The sequence below is a fragment of the Polyodon spathula genome, chromosome 2 (assembly GCF_017654505.1).
Source record: "Polyodon spathula isolate WHYD16114869_AA chromosome 2, ASM1765450v1, whole genome shotgun sequence".
Taxonomy (NCBI): domain Eukaryota; kingdom Metazoa; phylum Chordata; class Actinopteri; order Acipenseriformes; family Polyodontidae; genus Polyodon; species Polyodon spathula.
Window position 1 is genome coordinate 12,554,209 of NC_054535.1, and position 19,021 is coordinate 12,573,229.

Consider the following 19,021-nt stretch of genomic DNA (forward strand, 5'->3'; position numbering starts at 1 on the left):
GCATCTGATCACAGAAGCCAGCAGCATTTCCAAGGGAATACACAACAAACAGCAGAGCAAAGTCACTTCAAAGGGGAGGCAGTCTTGTGAGATGGCAGAACTTGTATAAGGTTATACAAATGCAGAGCAGTACATTTGAAATCCTGTTGAAAGACACTGCTCAATGTGATTTTGCTAATTCCTGTCAATGTTTGTATTGTTTCTCTTTCACTGTAAGCACTAATAAGGTAAAAGGGTTCAACACGTGGCTTTAGATTTTCAGCTTTTTAAAGCCTAATTCCCTTGCTTTTTTTTGTCTGATGTGTTACTTTCTTGGTTATGTCAGTCTTCAGTCTAGCACCCACAAGTAATCTCTTAAAGGAATATAAAATAAAAATATTATGTGCCATTCTACCAACTAACATCGCGCTAAACTGGTACAGTAGTTTTGTCTTGAACATTTTGAAATGCATGAATACAAATGCCAAGCTGTATTTAACTTATAGTAGCACCAGAGGGGTAACATTACTTTAAAAAAGAGGACAGAGGCTCTGCACATTAAAATATGTGTTTTTGTGGCTGGCAGCCATCTTGGCTCAAGAGTGGGAGGGTTGTTTGCCTGATTGATCAGCCCGAGAATGCTAGGCACGCAGTTCCTGGCTGGCTGGTCAATCAGCCAATTGGCCACCTGGAGAAGACAAAAAGGTCAAAGAAATGTTTGTCCAGGGAGGAGAAAGTTAGTTTAGAAGAAGGGCTGAGAGCAGCAGATTGCGTTTTCTGCTGTGCATTGAGATAGCCGTAGCATGGGTGCTGTTTTGGATTTGGATCTGCGCTGGACTGCAGTTTTCTGGGTCTGTTTTTGTTATTTCTACCTCTGGTATCCCTGTTTCAATTGTCAAGTATCCGTCTCTAACTTGGTAGTTTATTTTTGGTGCAAAGCTCACAGAGTTATTTTATTAATTATATGGTAAAAAAAATAATAATAAATTTAAAAAAATCTACTCCGCTGTTTTGTTTGACTAAGGATGTGATAACATGACTGTAGAGCATGCACAGGTGTCCAAATTCAACATTTGTCAGTGCTAATTCTGGAGCCAAATAATTGGTTGATGAAGAACAATATCTCAGATCTCTGGCCTCATACAATATATGGCCTCATATTATATATTTTCGTCCAGTTTAAATGTGCTGCAGTTGGGCTACTAGTCACCAAAACTGAGCCCCTAAGCAGCCCTAATGGGGATAACCAGTTAAAAAACCCATAACAGCAGGTATGCTTTCAACAGACCTAAAGCCTGTACTCAAATTTCACAAAGAACAGCAAAGAATTATGCATTTACTCCAGTGTTTCTCTAATAACCCTCCACGACTGCTTGTCTCACTGCCACTAATGTTGTTTAAGTTGGCATGTGCTTCCTGACTCTGAAGTAACAGACTTAGTCTTACATTGGTGCCTCACTGAATATGCAAGGTTGGAGAAGACCAGGATTTCCAACAGCAGTCCTCTCCCACTAGTAGAAGCAAAGTGCCTTCATTTGTTGCGTGTCTCCCTTTATTAGCACCCAAATGTATAATTTTTTAATAGCCTTCCCAAAACACCTTTCCCCTGCACTAGAAGTTGACATGCCTGTTCAAATTCCTTCTCCCTGGATAACTATGTAGGCATGGAATGGGGGCTTGCTTTCATAAACAAGGAGAATCTCTCTCAGTTTGAGGATGAGTGGTTAGGTTAAAGGTAAGGAGTCAACCTGCTGGCTCTCAGGCAGTCTGCTCTGTGAAGCTTACATAGCCCATGACTGCTCAGAAACAGACACCAGCATTTGATAACCATAGGGAGGCCACCAGCCACTCCAGCCAAAGCCTCTCTTTACTGTTGCGGTTTAAGACAACATATATATTTAGCAATAAACGAAAATGCAGCTTGTCAAGAGAATGGTAAGAAAAGCTTTTGAACATACAGTAGTTCAGTGTTTTCTGACCAAGTCAAATGTATAGCATGGCATGCTATTACTCAAGCTTTCGAACCAGCACAGGTTTACGTATTCTTTCAATGGTAAGTTCCACATTTTGAAGTAAAGTGGATGAGGCCAGAATTGAGAGAAGGTACAATAGATACAGCCTATAGTATCTGACAGAAACAATAGTATAAATAAATATTATATTCTGTGACAGAGACAGAATGATTCTTGGTGATAAATCTCCCTCCTAACCTGTGAGGGCGCTGTTTAAAGGAAACAGAGTGCCCTGAACTGGATGGCCAGACAATTCATTCCCAGGGACATCACTGCACCAATTGTTCACAAATAAACTGTATTTACACCACAAGCACTATATCACTCACTGTGGATTTGTGTTTGTGTTCTGTGTTACGTGTGGGTGTTAAAGATCGGGACAATTCTTATTTTGGGACCAATTCTTGGATTCAAACAAACGAATACACGCTGCTGTATTGCCTGTTCTCATTGTTATTATTTACTGCCTTTTGTCATCAGACTTTGGATTGTACAAATAAAACACCATTGCACCTGGATTATTGTTGTCCGTCTGTTTATTGATCACCGCAGCATTCCTGCACCGCAACACTGTTAACCACTTTGCCACAATTCTCATTAACCCTTGGTGTTTAAGCGGTCATGTCATGTACGGTAAGGGCTGAGCCTGCCCGGTGCCAGGATAGCTCCTTTTTTCAGATTGTTACTTTCCTCTACTACACACCCTCTTGAGTATTCTTCACCAGGTCACCCCCATAACCGACCCCTAGGGTCCCCTTTTGTCAACAACTTAAACCCATTCAGCAAGCATACTGTACAACTACTGAAACGCACTAAGAAGATTCTCCTAGTGGTACTGTATATCTTTTTAAAGGGAGGCTTTAAGTTTTAAAATGTTCTAACTGTTAAATATCCGTATGTTCCTTTCTCTATTGTAGTTTCTGCTTACAAAATTATTTTTACCTATAAATAGCTAATGCTGTAGCTTAGGGATCCTTTAGAAGCTGTTGTACAGTATAGCTGGAATAGTTAGATCGCAAGAACATAAGAAAAGTTACGAACGAGAGGAGGCCAATTGGCCTATTAAAAGATTTTGTGTGGCCATAATAGCCCCCCCCCCCCCCCATAGCCCCCCAGTAACTCCTTTCTTAATCAACCTGTACCTTAATGGGGCAAAGTAAAACATTCACAATCTATTATTCTATAATATTTACATATAATTTTCACACCATTACAAATCGTTACAGTATACTTGTGTTAGATTTAGATGGGAATTATGCAGCCTGCGATTGGAACAGGAAAGTGAAAGTAATTTATTGTATTTGTTTAACTTCAATACATTAATAATGTACTTTAGCTTAGGTATTAGATTAATTTAAATTATATCAATTTATATGATTGATTAACCTATTAAGTTTGACCTTTTATCAGAGCAATAATAATAATAATAATAAAAACAAGATTTCTGTCTCCAGTTCATTATTAGAAGGGCCTGTGAATAAAGATCCAGTACAGAGTTGAGAGGGGCAGCTGTATTTTTGAATGCGAAACACATTGGTTTTATTATAGATATACATGAAAAAATATAGAAGTGCATATGTCTGTATTTTCCATATGATATGCCAGCATTTTTACTGGTGGCCACACTCTGAGGCCACAAAAATAAGTAGTTTGAGAACCACTGGGCTATATTATAATTCAGGAATGCAGCTGTGCCAAAAGCTCTATGCTGTACGGTACCTGGTTAACACAGCCAGTGATCAGGGGTTGCAGCACATACAAGACTCCTATTCTCCAGTTGTGTAGAGTCGAGGGGGGATCTCAGGTTACACTTAAGTGCAATTACCATAGATAATTCTAACCACCACCCTAATGATACCAGTGTCACTAACCACGACCATGGAGCAATAAGCACTATAGTAGAAGCACTCTTTGCAAATGAACCTTTACTTTCCTCTCCTCCCCACAGAGCAATTTCAAGAATATAGTGCTCCAGTAATGTTACTTATATGAGGAATGTGTTATAGTCCCATCCAAGAATGACAAACTCTCTGGGTTACATTTTATAAGGTACTGTCTCTGCTTTCCTACTTAAGCTAAAATGCCTGACTTAAAAGAACATTAAACAACGAAGAAGAACAAATAATCTTACTCAGTCAGCACTGTTCAAAATCCCCCACCCCCACCCCCCATGCACACACTTCTAATCACATAGGGAAAAGGTCTGACACAGCAAGTCAAGAAAACTAAAAAGGTCAAATCATGAAACTGTAGCATATTCGCCATTTACTGCAACACCACTTTCGTATGAGCAATAGACTTTTTTAGTATTTCATAGAACACTCAAACCCATTCAGTTTAGTTTTTTATTAGAGAATGAGTAACCAATAGGGCCCACAACATTTACTCTTGCAAGAGTAGAGAAAGTGACAGGTAGAATATGACTGTCTCTAAATAAAAGTACTTACCAAGTCAGCAATTTTGCCCAGAGGCTTGTTCAACTCTAACCCTCCCATCACTCTTTCATCTGATTTTCTGACGTATACATCACTAGTTTTCCTTACTGTCATTTACTGTATTTCTTGTTGATTCCCATTAAGGATCCCTACCTCGAGCCACTTCTATCCAACATGTATCCTGTGGTAAAGTAATTGCATCTTGAAAGGTACATCCTGCATTCACACCAAGCTCTGGAACTGACAGTGTGTTTTAAAAACTGGCAGCTTAACATTACAAAAGGAGCATTCAAAGTAAAATCATTTCCAGTAACAATCTGTATGCATTTGGAGAACTGAATGAAAAATACTCTACCTCCAACAACACAGCTGCGAAATATATTACATTATGAATTGATAATCTTTTTTCATGACCCTCAGAGCCATATCTCATCTTAACAAACATGCAGCTTACCCCTTGAAGGAAATGAAATAGTGTCTGTACGCATCGTGCAGTCAAACGCATCAAATCACTTCGCTCTCTGAAGCAGCAAGGATGAATTTTATGAACTCCAAGCTTTCCCCAAGAACACTTTCAGACCAGCACTGTTCAAATCTACAGATTCTGTGCCCAACTACATTACACTCTGTCTTCTAGTGTGTCTCAGGTTCTCAAAGGCACTTAGAGACAGTCTGCATGGTTTCTTTTCAACAGCGAGACTCTTGTTTCATATCCCTGCACTATCTCACCATTACGACAGACAGACCGGCAGTAGGCTTGCCCTGCCATGCAAAATCTGTGGAGTTTCGGTTTTCAGAGAGAGAGGCAAGGCTCGTGTGTTCTCAGATTCCAGACTGAAAATCTGCTTCTAGGTACTGTAAAACCACACTGCCTGCCCAATCCTCCAGCTCCCAATGGCAGATGGGGAACAGCTAGAGCTAGCCACCCCCAGGGAGGAGGGAATCGGCAACTTATGGTAATGAAAGGCAATTAAGGCACAGCCTGCACTCTGCAAGGCAGAGCCCCCCTAACCTCCTCCTTTTCCTATTGTTGTGCGGATGTCTGAAGCTGAAAAACAAAGCATGTCATGACAGAGAAGTGATGCAGGGGTAAAGAATAAAGCTAACTCTCTGCAAAATCAATAGAAAGGGTGGATTCCTTAACCAACTAATTGTTTGGAAACACATGCATGTATCAACAACTTTTGTGACATGTGACATCTAACTTCAGAAGTAGGGCTTCTTCGCCAAAACAGACAAACTGTTTCCAAGATTGCCCATTTTCAAGGTTAAATAGAGCCCAGTTAAAAAAAAAAAAAAAAAAACACTGATAAATAAAACAGCAAATAGAAAGAAATTGGCACGCCTGACACTGGTTTTAAATACTGTACAAGTTTACTTTTGTCTTTTGGATTTCTGTTCACAAATATTTAATGTCTGCTTTTTGTTTGTTTGAGGAACCTTTTTGTTAGATGTACTGAACATTGTTTCATATATGAGATTGAAGACATTTTAGTTCACATTTTAGTGGAAGTTTATGTGTTGTGTAGTGTGTAGGCTCTCATTCCAAACCACTGTAAAACTAGGATTCACAAGGTGACTGCAATCTAATGAAATAAAATCATTGCTGTTTTGTGCAGTGTAGCCATCGTTACAGTTCGAACATTCAACTACAGTGGTGATGAAAGCATAAAATACAGTAGCTACTGTACAAGAAACTAAATTGAATATTTTCACATAGCCAGTTGGGTCAGTTGGAAGCCGGCCACTCAGGAAGGGGGCGGAGTCACAATACCAGTCCTCACCGTAGGACGGTAAGCGATGTGTCAGTCATGGATTAGAGGAACCGTGATTGAACTAGCCATCAGAGGGGGCGTGACTAAGAGTATTTTAGAGGATGTGACGATGCAATCTGTTCCTTTGTTATGGTTTTACGAAAGAACCAAGAAGGAGTAAAAATGAAATCGGGGGTGTTTATATTTGTTTTCTTAACCACTGTTTATTTGTATTTAGTAGACTGCTAACAACTGTTCCAGCCAGCATTAAACCCAGCTTCCAAATACTGCACTAGTCACCAATAAATGTGTATACACCACCAGCACTGGAGCACAGCGAGAAAGGAGGCGGAGCCGTGCTTGTATTATTCTATTATTATTTCTGGACTGAAACCCTGTATTGTTAAGCTGTGCAATTACACATTGCTGTGTAGTTGCCAACGTTATTATTTGACGGTGCGAAACCGTGACCACAATTAAAAGAACTGTTTGGACTGTGAACACTGTGTTATTTTTGTTGTTTGAGCACTGCATCACCTCTCACCTGTACACTACTAACCACTTAGCCATACTACTATAAATATCTTGGCTTACCACTTGATTTAGATAGCCATTAGAAACTCTGAAACTGACTAATACTTCACTAGGACTATTAGAAGAAGGCAACAAGTAGTTCACAACATAGGTTTCTTAATACATTGCAGGCATTTTCTGTTATTTTTTTTTTTTATCAATGTCAATCTCTCCAGCGAACAATTGAAAAAAAAAATCACTAGAAAAAAATGCTGAGGCAACTTGTTTTGTGTTGATTACACAAGCATGACACCACACTAACTCAAATTACATTAACTGAACATCAGTCAGTCCAAGCAAAAGCCATTTAATCCACTAATACCATAGGCATTCAAAACACTACAAACTCCTGCTGGTATACTCCACCATTGTACCTTCCATTGATGTCAAATGCAACCAGGCAAAGAGTCTGTTATGTGGTATTCATATTGTATCAACACAGAAAATGATAATAATTTAATATGATAATGTAATTTAGAGTACATATTCACTTGTTTTTTCATTTCAGGATTGTTTGGGTCTATCACCATTAAATTCATACATACTGTACAGAACTGGAATTTAATCTAAACAAATTACAACCTTAAAACAAAATAAATCTCATTCAAAATGAAATGAAATCAAATAATTAAATCAAATGATCTTCCAACATTTCTGAAATAAACTGGAAAATGATGATGATCTAAAATAGACTCAATGTATTGTACAATTTACAAATCGCTCCATACATGTATGATAAACTTCAAGCCAATGTTTCGCTTTTCCTCGGGCACTACCCAATAGGTTTTTGGCAGACCCCCAAGGCTAACCTTGATCATACTGTAATGTTCATCAAAATATATTTGACACGCAGTTGCTAAGGAGTATAAAAGAGCAGCCGATTAAGAACAGGCAGAGCAGTTTTACAATCCAGTAGTACCTACTTGTCTCCTTGTAAATTAGTTGGAGGCAGATGACTGTTGATACGATCAAAGACGCTTAACAGATTCTGTACTTATTACAAAGTGGAATACTCAGTAAAATCAAAGCCCTTTTTAACCTCTTAATAAAGAAGCTGCACTCATGAGTATTTGCTTCTCTCATTTTTGGATTTGCATCTGTAGTGCTGAGCAGCAGGTGTGACCAGTCTTAAGAAGCATTATGTTGCTGAGCCTTCACCCTCAAGTGTCATAAATTAGTCAGCAGATTGCTTACTGATTGTGCTTCTACAGTAGGTCACAAGCATGGTGACAGTAGCGCTGCTAAGCTACACACCATGCCTAGATCTGGAAATACACAAAAGTGCTGTATGACTTTTGCTTTCTCAATCTTGCTTTTCTCAATCCAAGGGGCCAGGGGATTAGCCCCAGGAGCCCCATGGTACCCCAGGTCCTACTTTATCTTTTTTTTTATGCATTTATTATAGTCTCATGTAAACAGACACATTTTTATTTTAATGGACACTTAAATATGTAATGTATACAAAAAAAAATAAAAATAAGAAAAACTGTCAATTTATGGCTCCATGAAAGTCAATCTCAAGATGCTGTCACTCCTCCTTAATTTTGTCCAAGTCTTATTTGTGTTTTGCATTAAACACATTTAACTGCCAAATAGTCTCGCGGTACAATGAAGAACATTAAAGCAGCAAGTTCACTTTACAGTTTAACAGACCTTATTTGCAGTTCAAACAAATTTGTTCAGCAACACAAATAAATGATTTTAGCTGCAACACATTTTTTTCTGCATAATTTACAATTTCAATCATTCCTGGGTGACCATATGGCTCCATGTTCACCAGGACTGTTTGGAAACAGTTTTATTTAAACTCACATGGCAGTGCATTCTGGTACTTGTAGTCCTGCATACCTCAGACTAAGAGTACCTGAATGCATTGAGATGCAAGTTTTAAAAGCTGGGTTATGAACTAACATGCAATTGCAGCTGGCATCCACTCTTTAGTCTGCTTATATTTTATGGTATAATGATCATTACTTTTAATTAACGAACTAACTGCATGCTTCTCATTCCTGTTAACTACAGTGTTATACACAGTAATGCAAATTACATGACACTAAAATTGATAAATATGTGCAATATGATGTCATGTCATCAATATCTGTTTTAGTGCCATGTGCTATTCCAGGTCTCTAATAGGCTTTAAGCCATGTTTTCTACCAATTTGTTGTATTAAACCTGTACAATACATAGAGGTGCTAAGTGAATTCACAACAAAAGAAATAAACATCATTTTACATTTCTGTTTTCATTCGCTTTTCTCACTTTTGTTTTTTGCATCTGCACAGTTGAGCAGCAGGTGTGATAAGTCTTAAGCAGCATTATGACTCTTTTGAGCTTTACTTCTACAATAAGACATACAAAGTTAGCTTTGCTTGTTTTATTAACCCTGTGCAACACCTTGAGGTACTGTATAAAATTAATGTGAAAAGCAAATTATCACTGTTAGTTTGTACCGCATTCCTGTTTATACCTGTATCCAAATAATCCAATTATTGGCAAAATGACTACTTGTTAGAACTTGTTTGTATAAATACAAAACATTCCATTTTTATGAACACTTCCAAAGCATTCCATTTGTATCCTGGCTCAAATGATATTCTTCTAAAGAAGATGGTAAAAGCATGTTAATGTGTTTGAAAGGCATACATCAGCAAGCTGTAGTGAATATTATTGACTCCTTTATGGAATATGAGATCTGTTTGAGCAGAATTGTGAGTTTTAGGCCAGCAGCAGTAACACTTTTTTCCCTTAGAATTCCAGCAGTCATTTCTGTTAAACTGATATTCTTTCCCCTTTCCCTTGTCTTTTTAATTTTGAAATTGTTCTTAGTTTTGTTGTCCCAAAACTGTGTTTTAAAATTTTCCCCAATTGATGTTTTCAGTCTGCTGCCAGGGTAGAATAGCAACTGCAGACAGGCTGTTAATTATTGTTTCATTAACATAAAGATTGATCATGGCTCTCTGTATGGCACTGACAGTTCTGTTGCACACAAGATGAAATAGCTTACAAATTATCCGCTGAGTAACGGCTGGGAAGGTCTTCAAGAGCAAAATCTGTTTATGCCTGCAGATTAAGCCTTTTCACAGGGTAGATAAAATAGTCGTGCTTCTAATTATACATCATTGTAGAATAAATACAGTACGAGGGATATCCAGAGATAGCTATGCCATTGACGGTTTGACAGGAAACAGAGGTTTCAAACACCAGAAGGATAAACAAAGTCAGGAAAGAAGCCAGAACCACAAACTATTCTTTTTACTGTTTTTCTTTTTGGTGTCAAGCCTTGTCAGAAAGAATGCAGACTGCAATCAGTGCAAAATATCAGCAGAGTCTACTAGGAAAACAATGACTTCACAAACAAGCTCACATAGCTTTTTTAAAATAAAAAGAAAGAAAACGCCACCATACAATAAATGTAAAACCTGTTGCGCAAAGTCAATTAATGTCTAACACAAGAATCCCCTTGCTCAAGGTAGCATATAAATCCCAAGTAAATGTGCTCAGTTTCCTAAATGCTGCATGAAGCTGAATGATCTAGAATGATCCTTTGGTCTCCATGTTGCACAGCAGTGGTAAACACAAAATTCCGGAAAATGATTTGTTATGCAGAAAAAAAAAAAAAACATTTTTGGAAAACACTGTATCGAAACATTAACCTGGTAAATGCCTTTCATTTTACTTTGCCAAACATCAGAATCCAAGCATATAAAGAAATCTGACTGTGTAGGGATCTGTACGTCTAGGCGGTGGAAAGTGTTCCTAAAAAGGAACTTTGGAAAATGACCGAATGCCCAGTGAAGCCTTATTATGCATCAAGAATCTCTTTCCGTCTTGTCAGCAAAAAAGACTGGAAAGACATGGAAATTTGAATTACTGAGTTAAATTGCTTCCGTGACACCATTTTACACATGTCCTGGAGCAAAGCAGCCTTCCCCTTCATGCAGCCAATATCCAAAGCCTCTCTCTCGATTTCAGAGCAGACTGTGGTTCCCAGCTGGTGGTGCCACAAATTACCATCAAGTCCCTGCAGGAGTGGCCAATCACAGGGCAGAGCCAGAAGCCTTACTCTGACTGGTCTGGCAGTATAAAAAAAAAAAAAAAACACCCCCTTTATTTTACCATCTGCTTCTACTGCTGCTGTGGACGCTTCCTACAGGAAAATTAAGAAGGCACTTATTGGATTTTCCAGGATGCTAATCTGTTACCCCTGAGGGGCATACACTTATGGCACTGGAGCATACACATATGATAGATGTTAATCATATAATCAGAGCAGAACTCTTCCTCAGAGCACATTGTTGCTGGTCAGCACTATATTTATCTATTATTATTTCTCTTAATCATTCTATACCAGATGGCGCATGACAAACATACCATTATGAATACTCAGCCGTCATATTGCCAGTTTTTAAATCATTCAGCCATAATGTCCACTTCATCAGAACAACACCAAAATAAAAAGGTGCATAATGAGGAAATGCTATGCTGAACCAGTGGCGTGAGTATACATAGTGGAGGGCAGGTAGCAGTTACAGTACCTGTAGGTAGCTGGCTATGAAATGGGTAGAAACAAAGATCAGCCTGCAAGTCTAACCAGTAAACCACTGTTTCTTGCTTGTGCATTTAAGTAATTGATTCGTTTACATGTAGTTGGAAGCGGTCATCTGAGGTTTAAAACAACAGTAGATTCTGTTTGGAAAGTTTGCCTTTCCTTGAAGACTCAAAATAGTAGTCATCTTGTTTTTGCATTTGCAGCTGAGATACAGATGCTTCCATTAGTTGGACACCCACTATGTGTATTTCTAATACTGTTTCAAAACCAGTATCCCGGGCTAAGCCTCCTTTTGGATTGATATCTGACTATTTTCTAGCATTACTTTCCAGCACATATCTGTTCAGGTCATCATTAAAATGCACATGTACTTTACTGCTAAAACAAAAATGCTTAAATTAGAGCATTCAAAAAGTGCAAAACTATAGAGTTATTATTTAAGTTTTGTATTATTATGAAACCTACTAAAAGCACATTAATAGAAATAAAATGTAGACTGAAATAAAACGTGATAAAGCTCCAAGGTACTGTAATGTCATTTTCATGCAAAGTCCCCTTTTTAATGGTTTCTAAACAAAATTGTTGGAACTGCACTAGCCACAAAAACAGTGTCCTCCAAATTTGGAAATAACAAGTTATCTGGTTCAAAAAAGCACAATCAGATATGAAACAAAGTTATTTTGGGAGAGAAGTGGATGTTTAAACAATGGTGTCACACAGATGTTTATGCACGTATGACCATTCCTTTAAAGGAAAACATTAATTGTGTGCCAACTTTGCTCACATGATTAATGCGGCAAGTTGTTTTATGAGACAGTGAAACGATAGCCCATTCTCTTGCTGTATAGTACACAGAAAAAGATCTCTCAAGGTCTCAAAAATGATACAGAGATTCCTTCAAATATGATTTTGTTTTTGAATTTGAAACAATAATTTACGAAAGGATTAATTAATGTTGCATACAACCATAGCGACTCATACATTCATTACAACATCAACACAGCTATCTAAACTTAAAAACATATACAGTATTAATGAAGTAGCAGGCATTCATCACATGGAAGAGAATTGCATGTCAGGGAACATCTGAAAGAGAATATATTTCCAGCTTCTCTGGATGTTCTCAGTACACAAAAATGTGCACACATGGATCTAAATAACTTAGTGGAGAGAAATCCAAAGTGTTGACACGACTGCACCACTTTTCTGTTTCGTCTTAAGAGTTAAGAGTTGAAATTCTGGTTTATTGATACTGAATATTAACAAAATACTGTAATAAAATAAAAAGTGCCAGTCATCACACTTACAAATAGCCTGTCATTACACCACTGAATTTTCTTTTAGCAGAGTTAGTTACAGCAACAGTGGAGAACTTTTATTTCTGAATTCTACTGCAACCATAATCCTGTCTTCTTGTGCTCACTCAATACAAATCACCTTTTCTTATGAGATTTACCAAAGCTTGTTAAAGTAAACCTAATTTTGGCACATAAATATGTTTATGCCACCTAAAGGACAGGCTGAAAGCAACTGTCAGTTAATCAGTTTCAGGCCAAAGATAATATTGAATTTGCTGAATATTTTCAAATTTGGTATTAAAGATAGGCCATTTCTTTAACTCTGCAAGTTTCTTGCAAATGACTCATCCACTCTGTGATTTACCATTTAAGTTTTCTTTTCTTGATATAACACAGAGCAATTCCACAGTTCTGGACAAAATCCATTAGACTGTGTAAAAGAAATGTCTTTCACCACAGATAAATGCAAGGCTCAGCATGACAGTGAAATGAGCACACTCTTGCTATGCACCAGCGTGCTTTCGTTTATTCGCCTTCTTTCAATTGTCAACTTCTGGGTACCTTGCTTTAAAATCACCTACTCCAGCAAAACACAAAATCACAACTTCTATAACCTTTAGCCTAATCCAAGAGAAATTATCTTACAAAACAGTCTCCAAGGGTAACTAATCATATCAAAGCCTTTTCGGTATTAGACCTGTATGTAGGCTCACTGCCTACACTTAAGCCAATGTGCAATAGGTTTGATTATTCAATAATACATCAAGGTTGTATCACATTTGCGCAGATGATCTACTGTGGGCGTACTCAATATAGGCATGACTCTACACCCGAGACCCCATCAGTGCTGTATTCGATAAGCTGTTGTGTCAGTAGAGTGTATTGCCTAACAACAGAGGAATGTCAAATGTATATCTGTATAACCCTTTAAAAGTTATGCAAGGGGTCAGCTTTTAGAGTACAGATAAACAGTAAGATGCGGAGTATCAGAGATGTAACATATGAAGTTACAATTGTATGACTGATTGATTAGCTATCCGGCTGGAAGAGAAAACATAATCTTCATCTGTGTGGGAAGTGCATCTGGATTTCTAAATCATCTTAAAATGTCTTGATGGGTGCTTGTAAGTTAACAGTAGAACATGGATTAGCAGCTAGAGTAGTTACTTCTATGGCAAATGGAAAGCAAATAAAAAAAAAACAAAACAGGCATGACTCATCCAAAAGCTGTTATTCATATATGTATTTAAAACCACCACCCACTGTTAAAGACATTTTAGGTCATATAATCTTTCCATAAGCCTGGGATATATACATCGTCTCTATAGCTTTTCAACTACAATAATGTTAAGGATATTAGGTATGCTTAAATGTGAGAAATATACTGAACAGATTCATGAGATCATGGGAACTGGTGAATAGATTGAAAGAAATATATTCCATACCCCATAACAGGGAAAGGGGTTTCCAGTGTATATTAATGTGTTTAATTGGTAACTAGTAACTAAATTTGCACAGAGTAAGGTAGGTTTTAGACACATTCCTAACAAAGACTGTATTGCTGACATTCTGAAAGATTCTTGAACTCTGTAGGGGAGTGTTCTAGTTGCAAAATGCCTTCACTGACACAGACTTTTTACTAAGTCCAAAAACAGGCTGCTCCATTCAGTGTTTGAAATGTAGTTGACAAAGATGTGGGGACATGAGGTTATTATACCTCCAGGCTGCAGGTCATGTTTGTTCTAGAAGCAGACTCCATGAGCAATGCTTTCCTTCAAAAGCTAACAGTCTTGTGAACACCTCCAATCAATCTTTCAATACAACCCCTGGAGTTTTTGTCACTGATGTCAAGATGACCTCTTTTACTTGCAAAAATAAAAAAAATGAAAACAATTTATTTAATAGTGGATAAATTGCTTTCCAACATTGGATCAACTGTTTCAGGAAATCGCCTTATAACCATTAATGCAGTCAGGGTTCTTATTTTATGTTATGTTCAATGACACATATTTCAAAAGTTGTACTAATTGTAAGAAAAAAGAAAAAGTGAAAAATGGTTTAGTTAAAGAGTACACCCCCCCTTTCTGAATGATGTAACCTCAGAACTGTTTCCATTACCACTGATGTTTAACAGAAGTTTAAATATCGAGTCTGGCAAAACTGGGAAGATCAGACTAGCTCAAGCTGTGTACTGTACATTAAGAGTGATGATACCACTTTAGTGTGCTGCCTGTCTCCAAGAGGGAGAACATGATCAAAGCTTTGCAGCAGCCAAAACAAAGGAAATGACAAGACAAGAACTGCTAAAATGTCAGCTTTCCTGAATTGCCATGAGTTAAGTTAATATGACTTCATAAGCATTTTACAACTTCGAAATGTACTATTACTCTCTGTGCTGTTGACTATAAAGTTTCCCCAAAGGTAAAATAAAACAAATTGTGACCTTGCTTTTCCTGGCAGTTGTGGAGGTATATGTCCTCATTGGGGTGTAAGCAATTGCAATAATGTCACAGCTGACCTTTGGATAGTAATGCATGGAACATTAAGTTAATATCATAACCCTGGTTCCCTGAAATAGAAATGTAACCATTACCGTATGGCTATTTACCTCTTAAAGACACAAAACCTGAATAAGATATGTCAAAGCTGCTCATGGAGCCTGTGACGCAGTGATGGCCTGCCCCGAAGGCATAAAAGTACTGCACTCACAGACCTCAGTGGCATTTTTCCTTCAAGCCTACTGCAATCATGGACGCAGCAACCTTGAAGGTTAACGGTTACATTTCTATTTCAGTGAACCAGGATTATGATAATAACATAACACTCCCTTTCAAGTAGGAAATGTAACCATTACTGTATAGGTGAGTGTACTAAAGCCTTCGTACGGGCAAGATTATAGAATGACTGGAATGCTACAATGCTAAGCCGAGGCTGCTTTGTGAGTTATCAAATGGAACCCCAGTAACAAGTAGCCAGGGCTAAAAAACTGAGGGAGATGGGGGACCTGAGTGGTCCATCCAGTAAAAGTGCTCCACGTGGAGTGCAGGATGCGCCCCATAGCCTGAAGATCACAGCCGACCGTGACCGTGGGTTCCTAGGGGGTGGTGCATATTATGCGAATCTGATATCAAGCACCACGTTTAACCTCCAGCAAGGAACAATGTCCTTCATAGGCACCAGAAGCCACCAAGTCCCTTTCAAAATTGTCGCACCAGAAAGTGAGCTCCTAGGGAGACAGAGTCAATTTTGACATGGCAAGCTGAAATATCTATAACATCTCAAAAAGTTCAGCAAATGTCAGTGATATTCTTTGAGCGCTGGATGCGGAAGCAGCTATCTCCTTTGTTTGTGCCTGTGTTATCTCTACGTGTATTGCTTAGATATGCTGGTTTTTGAGGAGGGGGTTGGGCTTTATTTGGCTCCTAACGGTCTCATTCGGCCATTGAAAGGTTTTCTCTGCTTTTTCCAGAGAAAAAACGACTAGTGACCTGTGTTTGACATCTTTTTGATGATGTTGGACAGAGACCGGCATCGGACTGGAAATGGAAAATTGTAATGTCGAACCTGGTCCGAAAGGGTTAAGAGCTAAATACCCATACGGTAATAGTTACATTTCGTACTTAAAAGGGAACTGAATATTTGCTTTAAACACAGTCATTAACTAACTACAGGGATCTTCATAATGTGTCTAGAAATAACTAATTCCATTCTCTAGTACTTTAGACGCATTGATTGTGTTTTTTTAGACTGCATGGTCACAACAGTCACACACACACATACTCTCACACACACACACACACAAAAGAATCGTAAACTGGCATTTTAAGTTATTTTAGTTAAGTCTAGCAATATCATCCTTTTTTTCTTTCGTGAGAAAACCTGATATCACAATGTCGAATCACTTTCAAAGCTGCTTTTCAAAGTCCTTGTCAATATACTGTTTTAATATATTGTAATGTAATTTGTTGCATGCGTGTTTGTAATATTACAAACTGGTGGTTGCTTACGTTGTCCTGCCAAGAAAAAAAAAAAAAACAACATTTAGATATTTATCTGCCTTTAGAAAAAAAGTATTAGCATTTAGAGGGAAAATTACTTCAACAATCAAGATTATTTTCATCTGCCAGATCTTGGAGGTTGCTGAGTGGAAATGATGAACTTGCATTTAAGAACAAGCCAAAAATAACACAAATAATGTTGCCAGACACTGAAGCTAGCTGAAGCGATATTGAGTGAATTCTTCATCACTTAGATGACCATTTTAGTACACTAATAAACTATCAGGCAATACACATTCCACATACTGTTTTTGAATTATTATTTTTTTAATGTTTATTTTTTTGAAGATCTGTTTCTTAAAGAAATTATATTTTTTGCCCGAAAAAAAAAAAAAAAAACACTAAATCCGCCTCATAAAGTATAAATGATGTCCTTATGCTAGATTATGCTGCCGCAAGTTTGCATGCAAGGAAGGAAAAGGTCTTTGAAATGATTTAAACTCTTGCATGTAAGAATTCTGTACAGTATGTATTGTGTGGCTGCTCCAGTCCTGCACATGCTTTTCAAATCTCTAGTTTCCACTCTCCCTTATTAAGATAAATGCATATGGAATTATTATTTGGCCAAAAGCAATATACATTCTGAACTACTAAAATTACAAACACACCCTTCTTTAGGAAATAAATCAGGGGTATTACATCAAAAATCCAACCACACCTCTCATGACCTCCATACACAGTCAAACAAAGTCATTAATATCAAAGATTAATGGTTGGTACATGCTTTATCTGCCAAATGCCAACGGCATCAGAAAAAAAAAAAAATACAGGATTCTTTTGTTCTTCAAGAATTTCATAACAAACTTTGTGATAAATAATTCACTCCTTGGAAATGTCTAGAGCGGTGTCTTTATTACTCGCACGACATTTTTGTGACCCCAAAGTTTCAAAACATTAGCACAAGTGGGTTAAAATGTGATAACAAGTCTGGGTATCCTTTTAATGCTGTTTAGCATTTTCTACAGTGAGTAGTTTAAAGATTTTTACTCAAAACGTTGCATATATATGCAGGTTTTAACTGACATACTAATGAAACCTATTTCTTGCTCATATTTATCTATTCATAACATTTTCATTTTAAATACCTTTTTACTCCAAAGTGTCTTACTATATTTATTTTTTATCTTAAATGGTTGTTTTTTTCAGAAAAGCAAACAATAGTGACAACAAGCTTGTCAGTCAGTCATTCCGTCACTACTGCTGTAAATTAGAGCTATCAGTAACAAAAAAAGTTTCACTTAAAAACAGACAATCAGATAACCAGCATACAGTATGCCGTCAAATTCTGATACTCTCAATAGCTTAACTCATTAAGAATGTATTTAAGAAGATTCTTAGGAAGTTTCGTCACATTTAAGAATGTACATGTGGCATGCAGAGAGACAGAAGCAATTTCAAAGCATGTATTTGTAAAGTACCTCTTTTAATAAGTATTCCAAAATGACCTTTAAGCTACGATAAATATGTATACTATCAATCACCCACCATAGTTAAGGAAAATCATAACCTCAATGAGTATTGTACTTAATAAATGACATCACAGGTTTTTGGCACAAAGTATGAGTACAAATAAGTAAGCCTTAGTTGTAACATAATTTTTTTTTTTTAAATAAATAAAAAATACATTTTTAAATTAAGGTTAAAAAAAAAATAAAAACCCAACGTCACAGCTGCCAGACCTCAGACTCTTAAGAGACTCCCTTCACAGACACATGGATCTGCTGCAAAGGGGAACTGGTTTGCACATGTCATAATCTCCATATCTACTGTACAAAGACTGAAAAAACCAAGACGCTACTAATTCATAAGGAATCAACAGCAGAGTACAGTTCAAAAGCTCAAGCTACATATGACATTAAAACTATAACTAGTACGCTTTCATGAGTAAGAGACATTTGCTTCTCCTTGCCACTGCAGTCACATATCTCAGCGTAATTTTTTCTTCAAGCCTGCTGTAAATAATGGAAACAGCGACCTGGAAGGTTAAAGGTTACATTTGTATTTCAATTATGAAATGTAGCTGTTACTGAATGGGTGAGTATGCCCAAGCAGTCACAAGGGCATGATGTCCCTTGAACCTCATGTAAAAAGTTCTGCAAGGCTAGATAAAAAGCATAAAACATTGATGTGGAGACCCTACCATGGGGATTTCCACACACTTTGTACACGCCAGCCATTCCACACAGCGCCCCAGCCCAAACTGGATGTGTAGGTGGTGATGACCACCCTTCTGGTGACACTACGCCTAGGCGTAGATGGGCCTGCTCTTTCCACCAAGACAGTACCCTTAGATAGAGGCAGGACTCTGTCAATGGTTGTAGACTGGAAGACCCTGTAGGTGAACCAGGCCTACAGAGGGC

The 19,021-nt window shown here is 37.6% G+C and overlaps 1 protein-coding gene across 5 annotated transcripts in view; it reads right to left on the bottom strand.

Annotated features, from left to right (window-relative positions):
- Positions 1-19,021, bottom strand: part of LOC121330288 (actin filament-associated protein 1-like) — a 78,448-nt gene that overhangs the window by 42,812 nt on the left and 16,615 nt on the right. For 4 of the 5 annotated variants that reach the window (XM_041276726.1, XM_041276700.1, XM_041276718.1 and 1 more), the window contains exon 1: positions 4,881-5,320. The exons of the other annotated variant lie outside the window; for it this stretch is intronic. In XM_041276726.1, coding sequence (XP_041132660.1) covers positions 4,881-4,914 — 34 coding nt within the window. In that variant the 5' untranslated portion in view covers positions 4,915-5,320. Of the gene's footprint in view, positions 1-4,880; positions 5,321-19,021 lie in introns of those variants that run through there. 5 annotated transcript variants of the gene reach the window in all.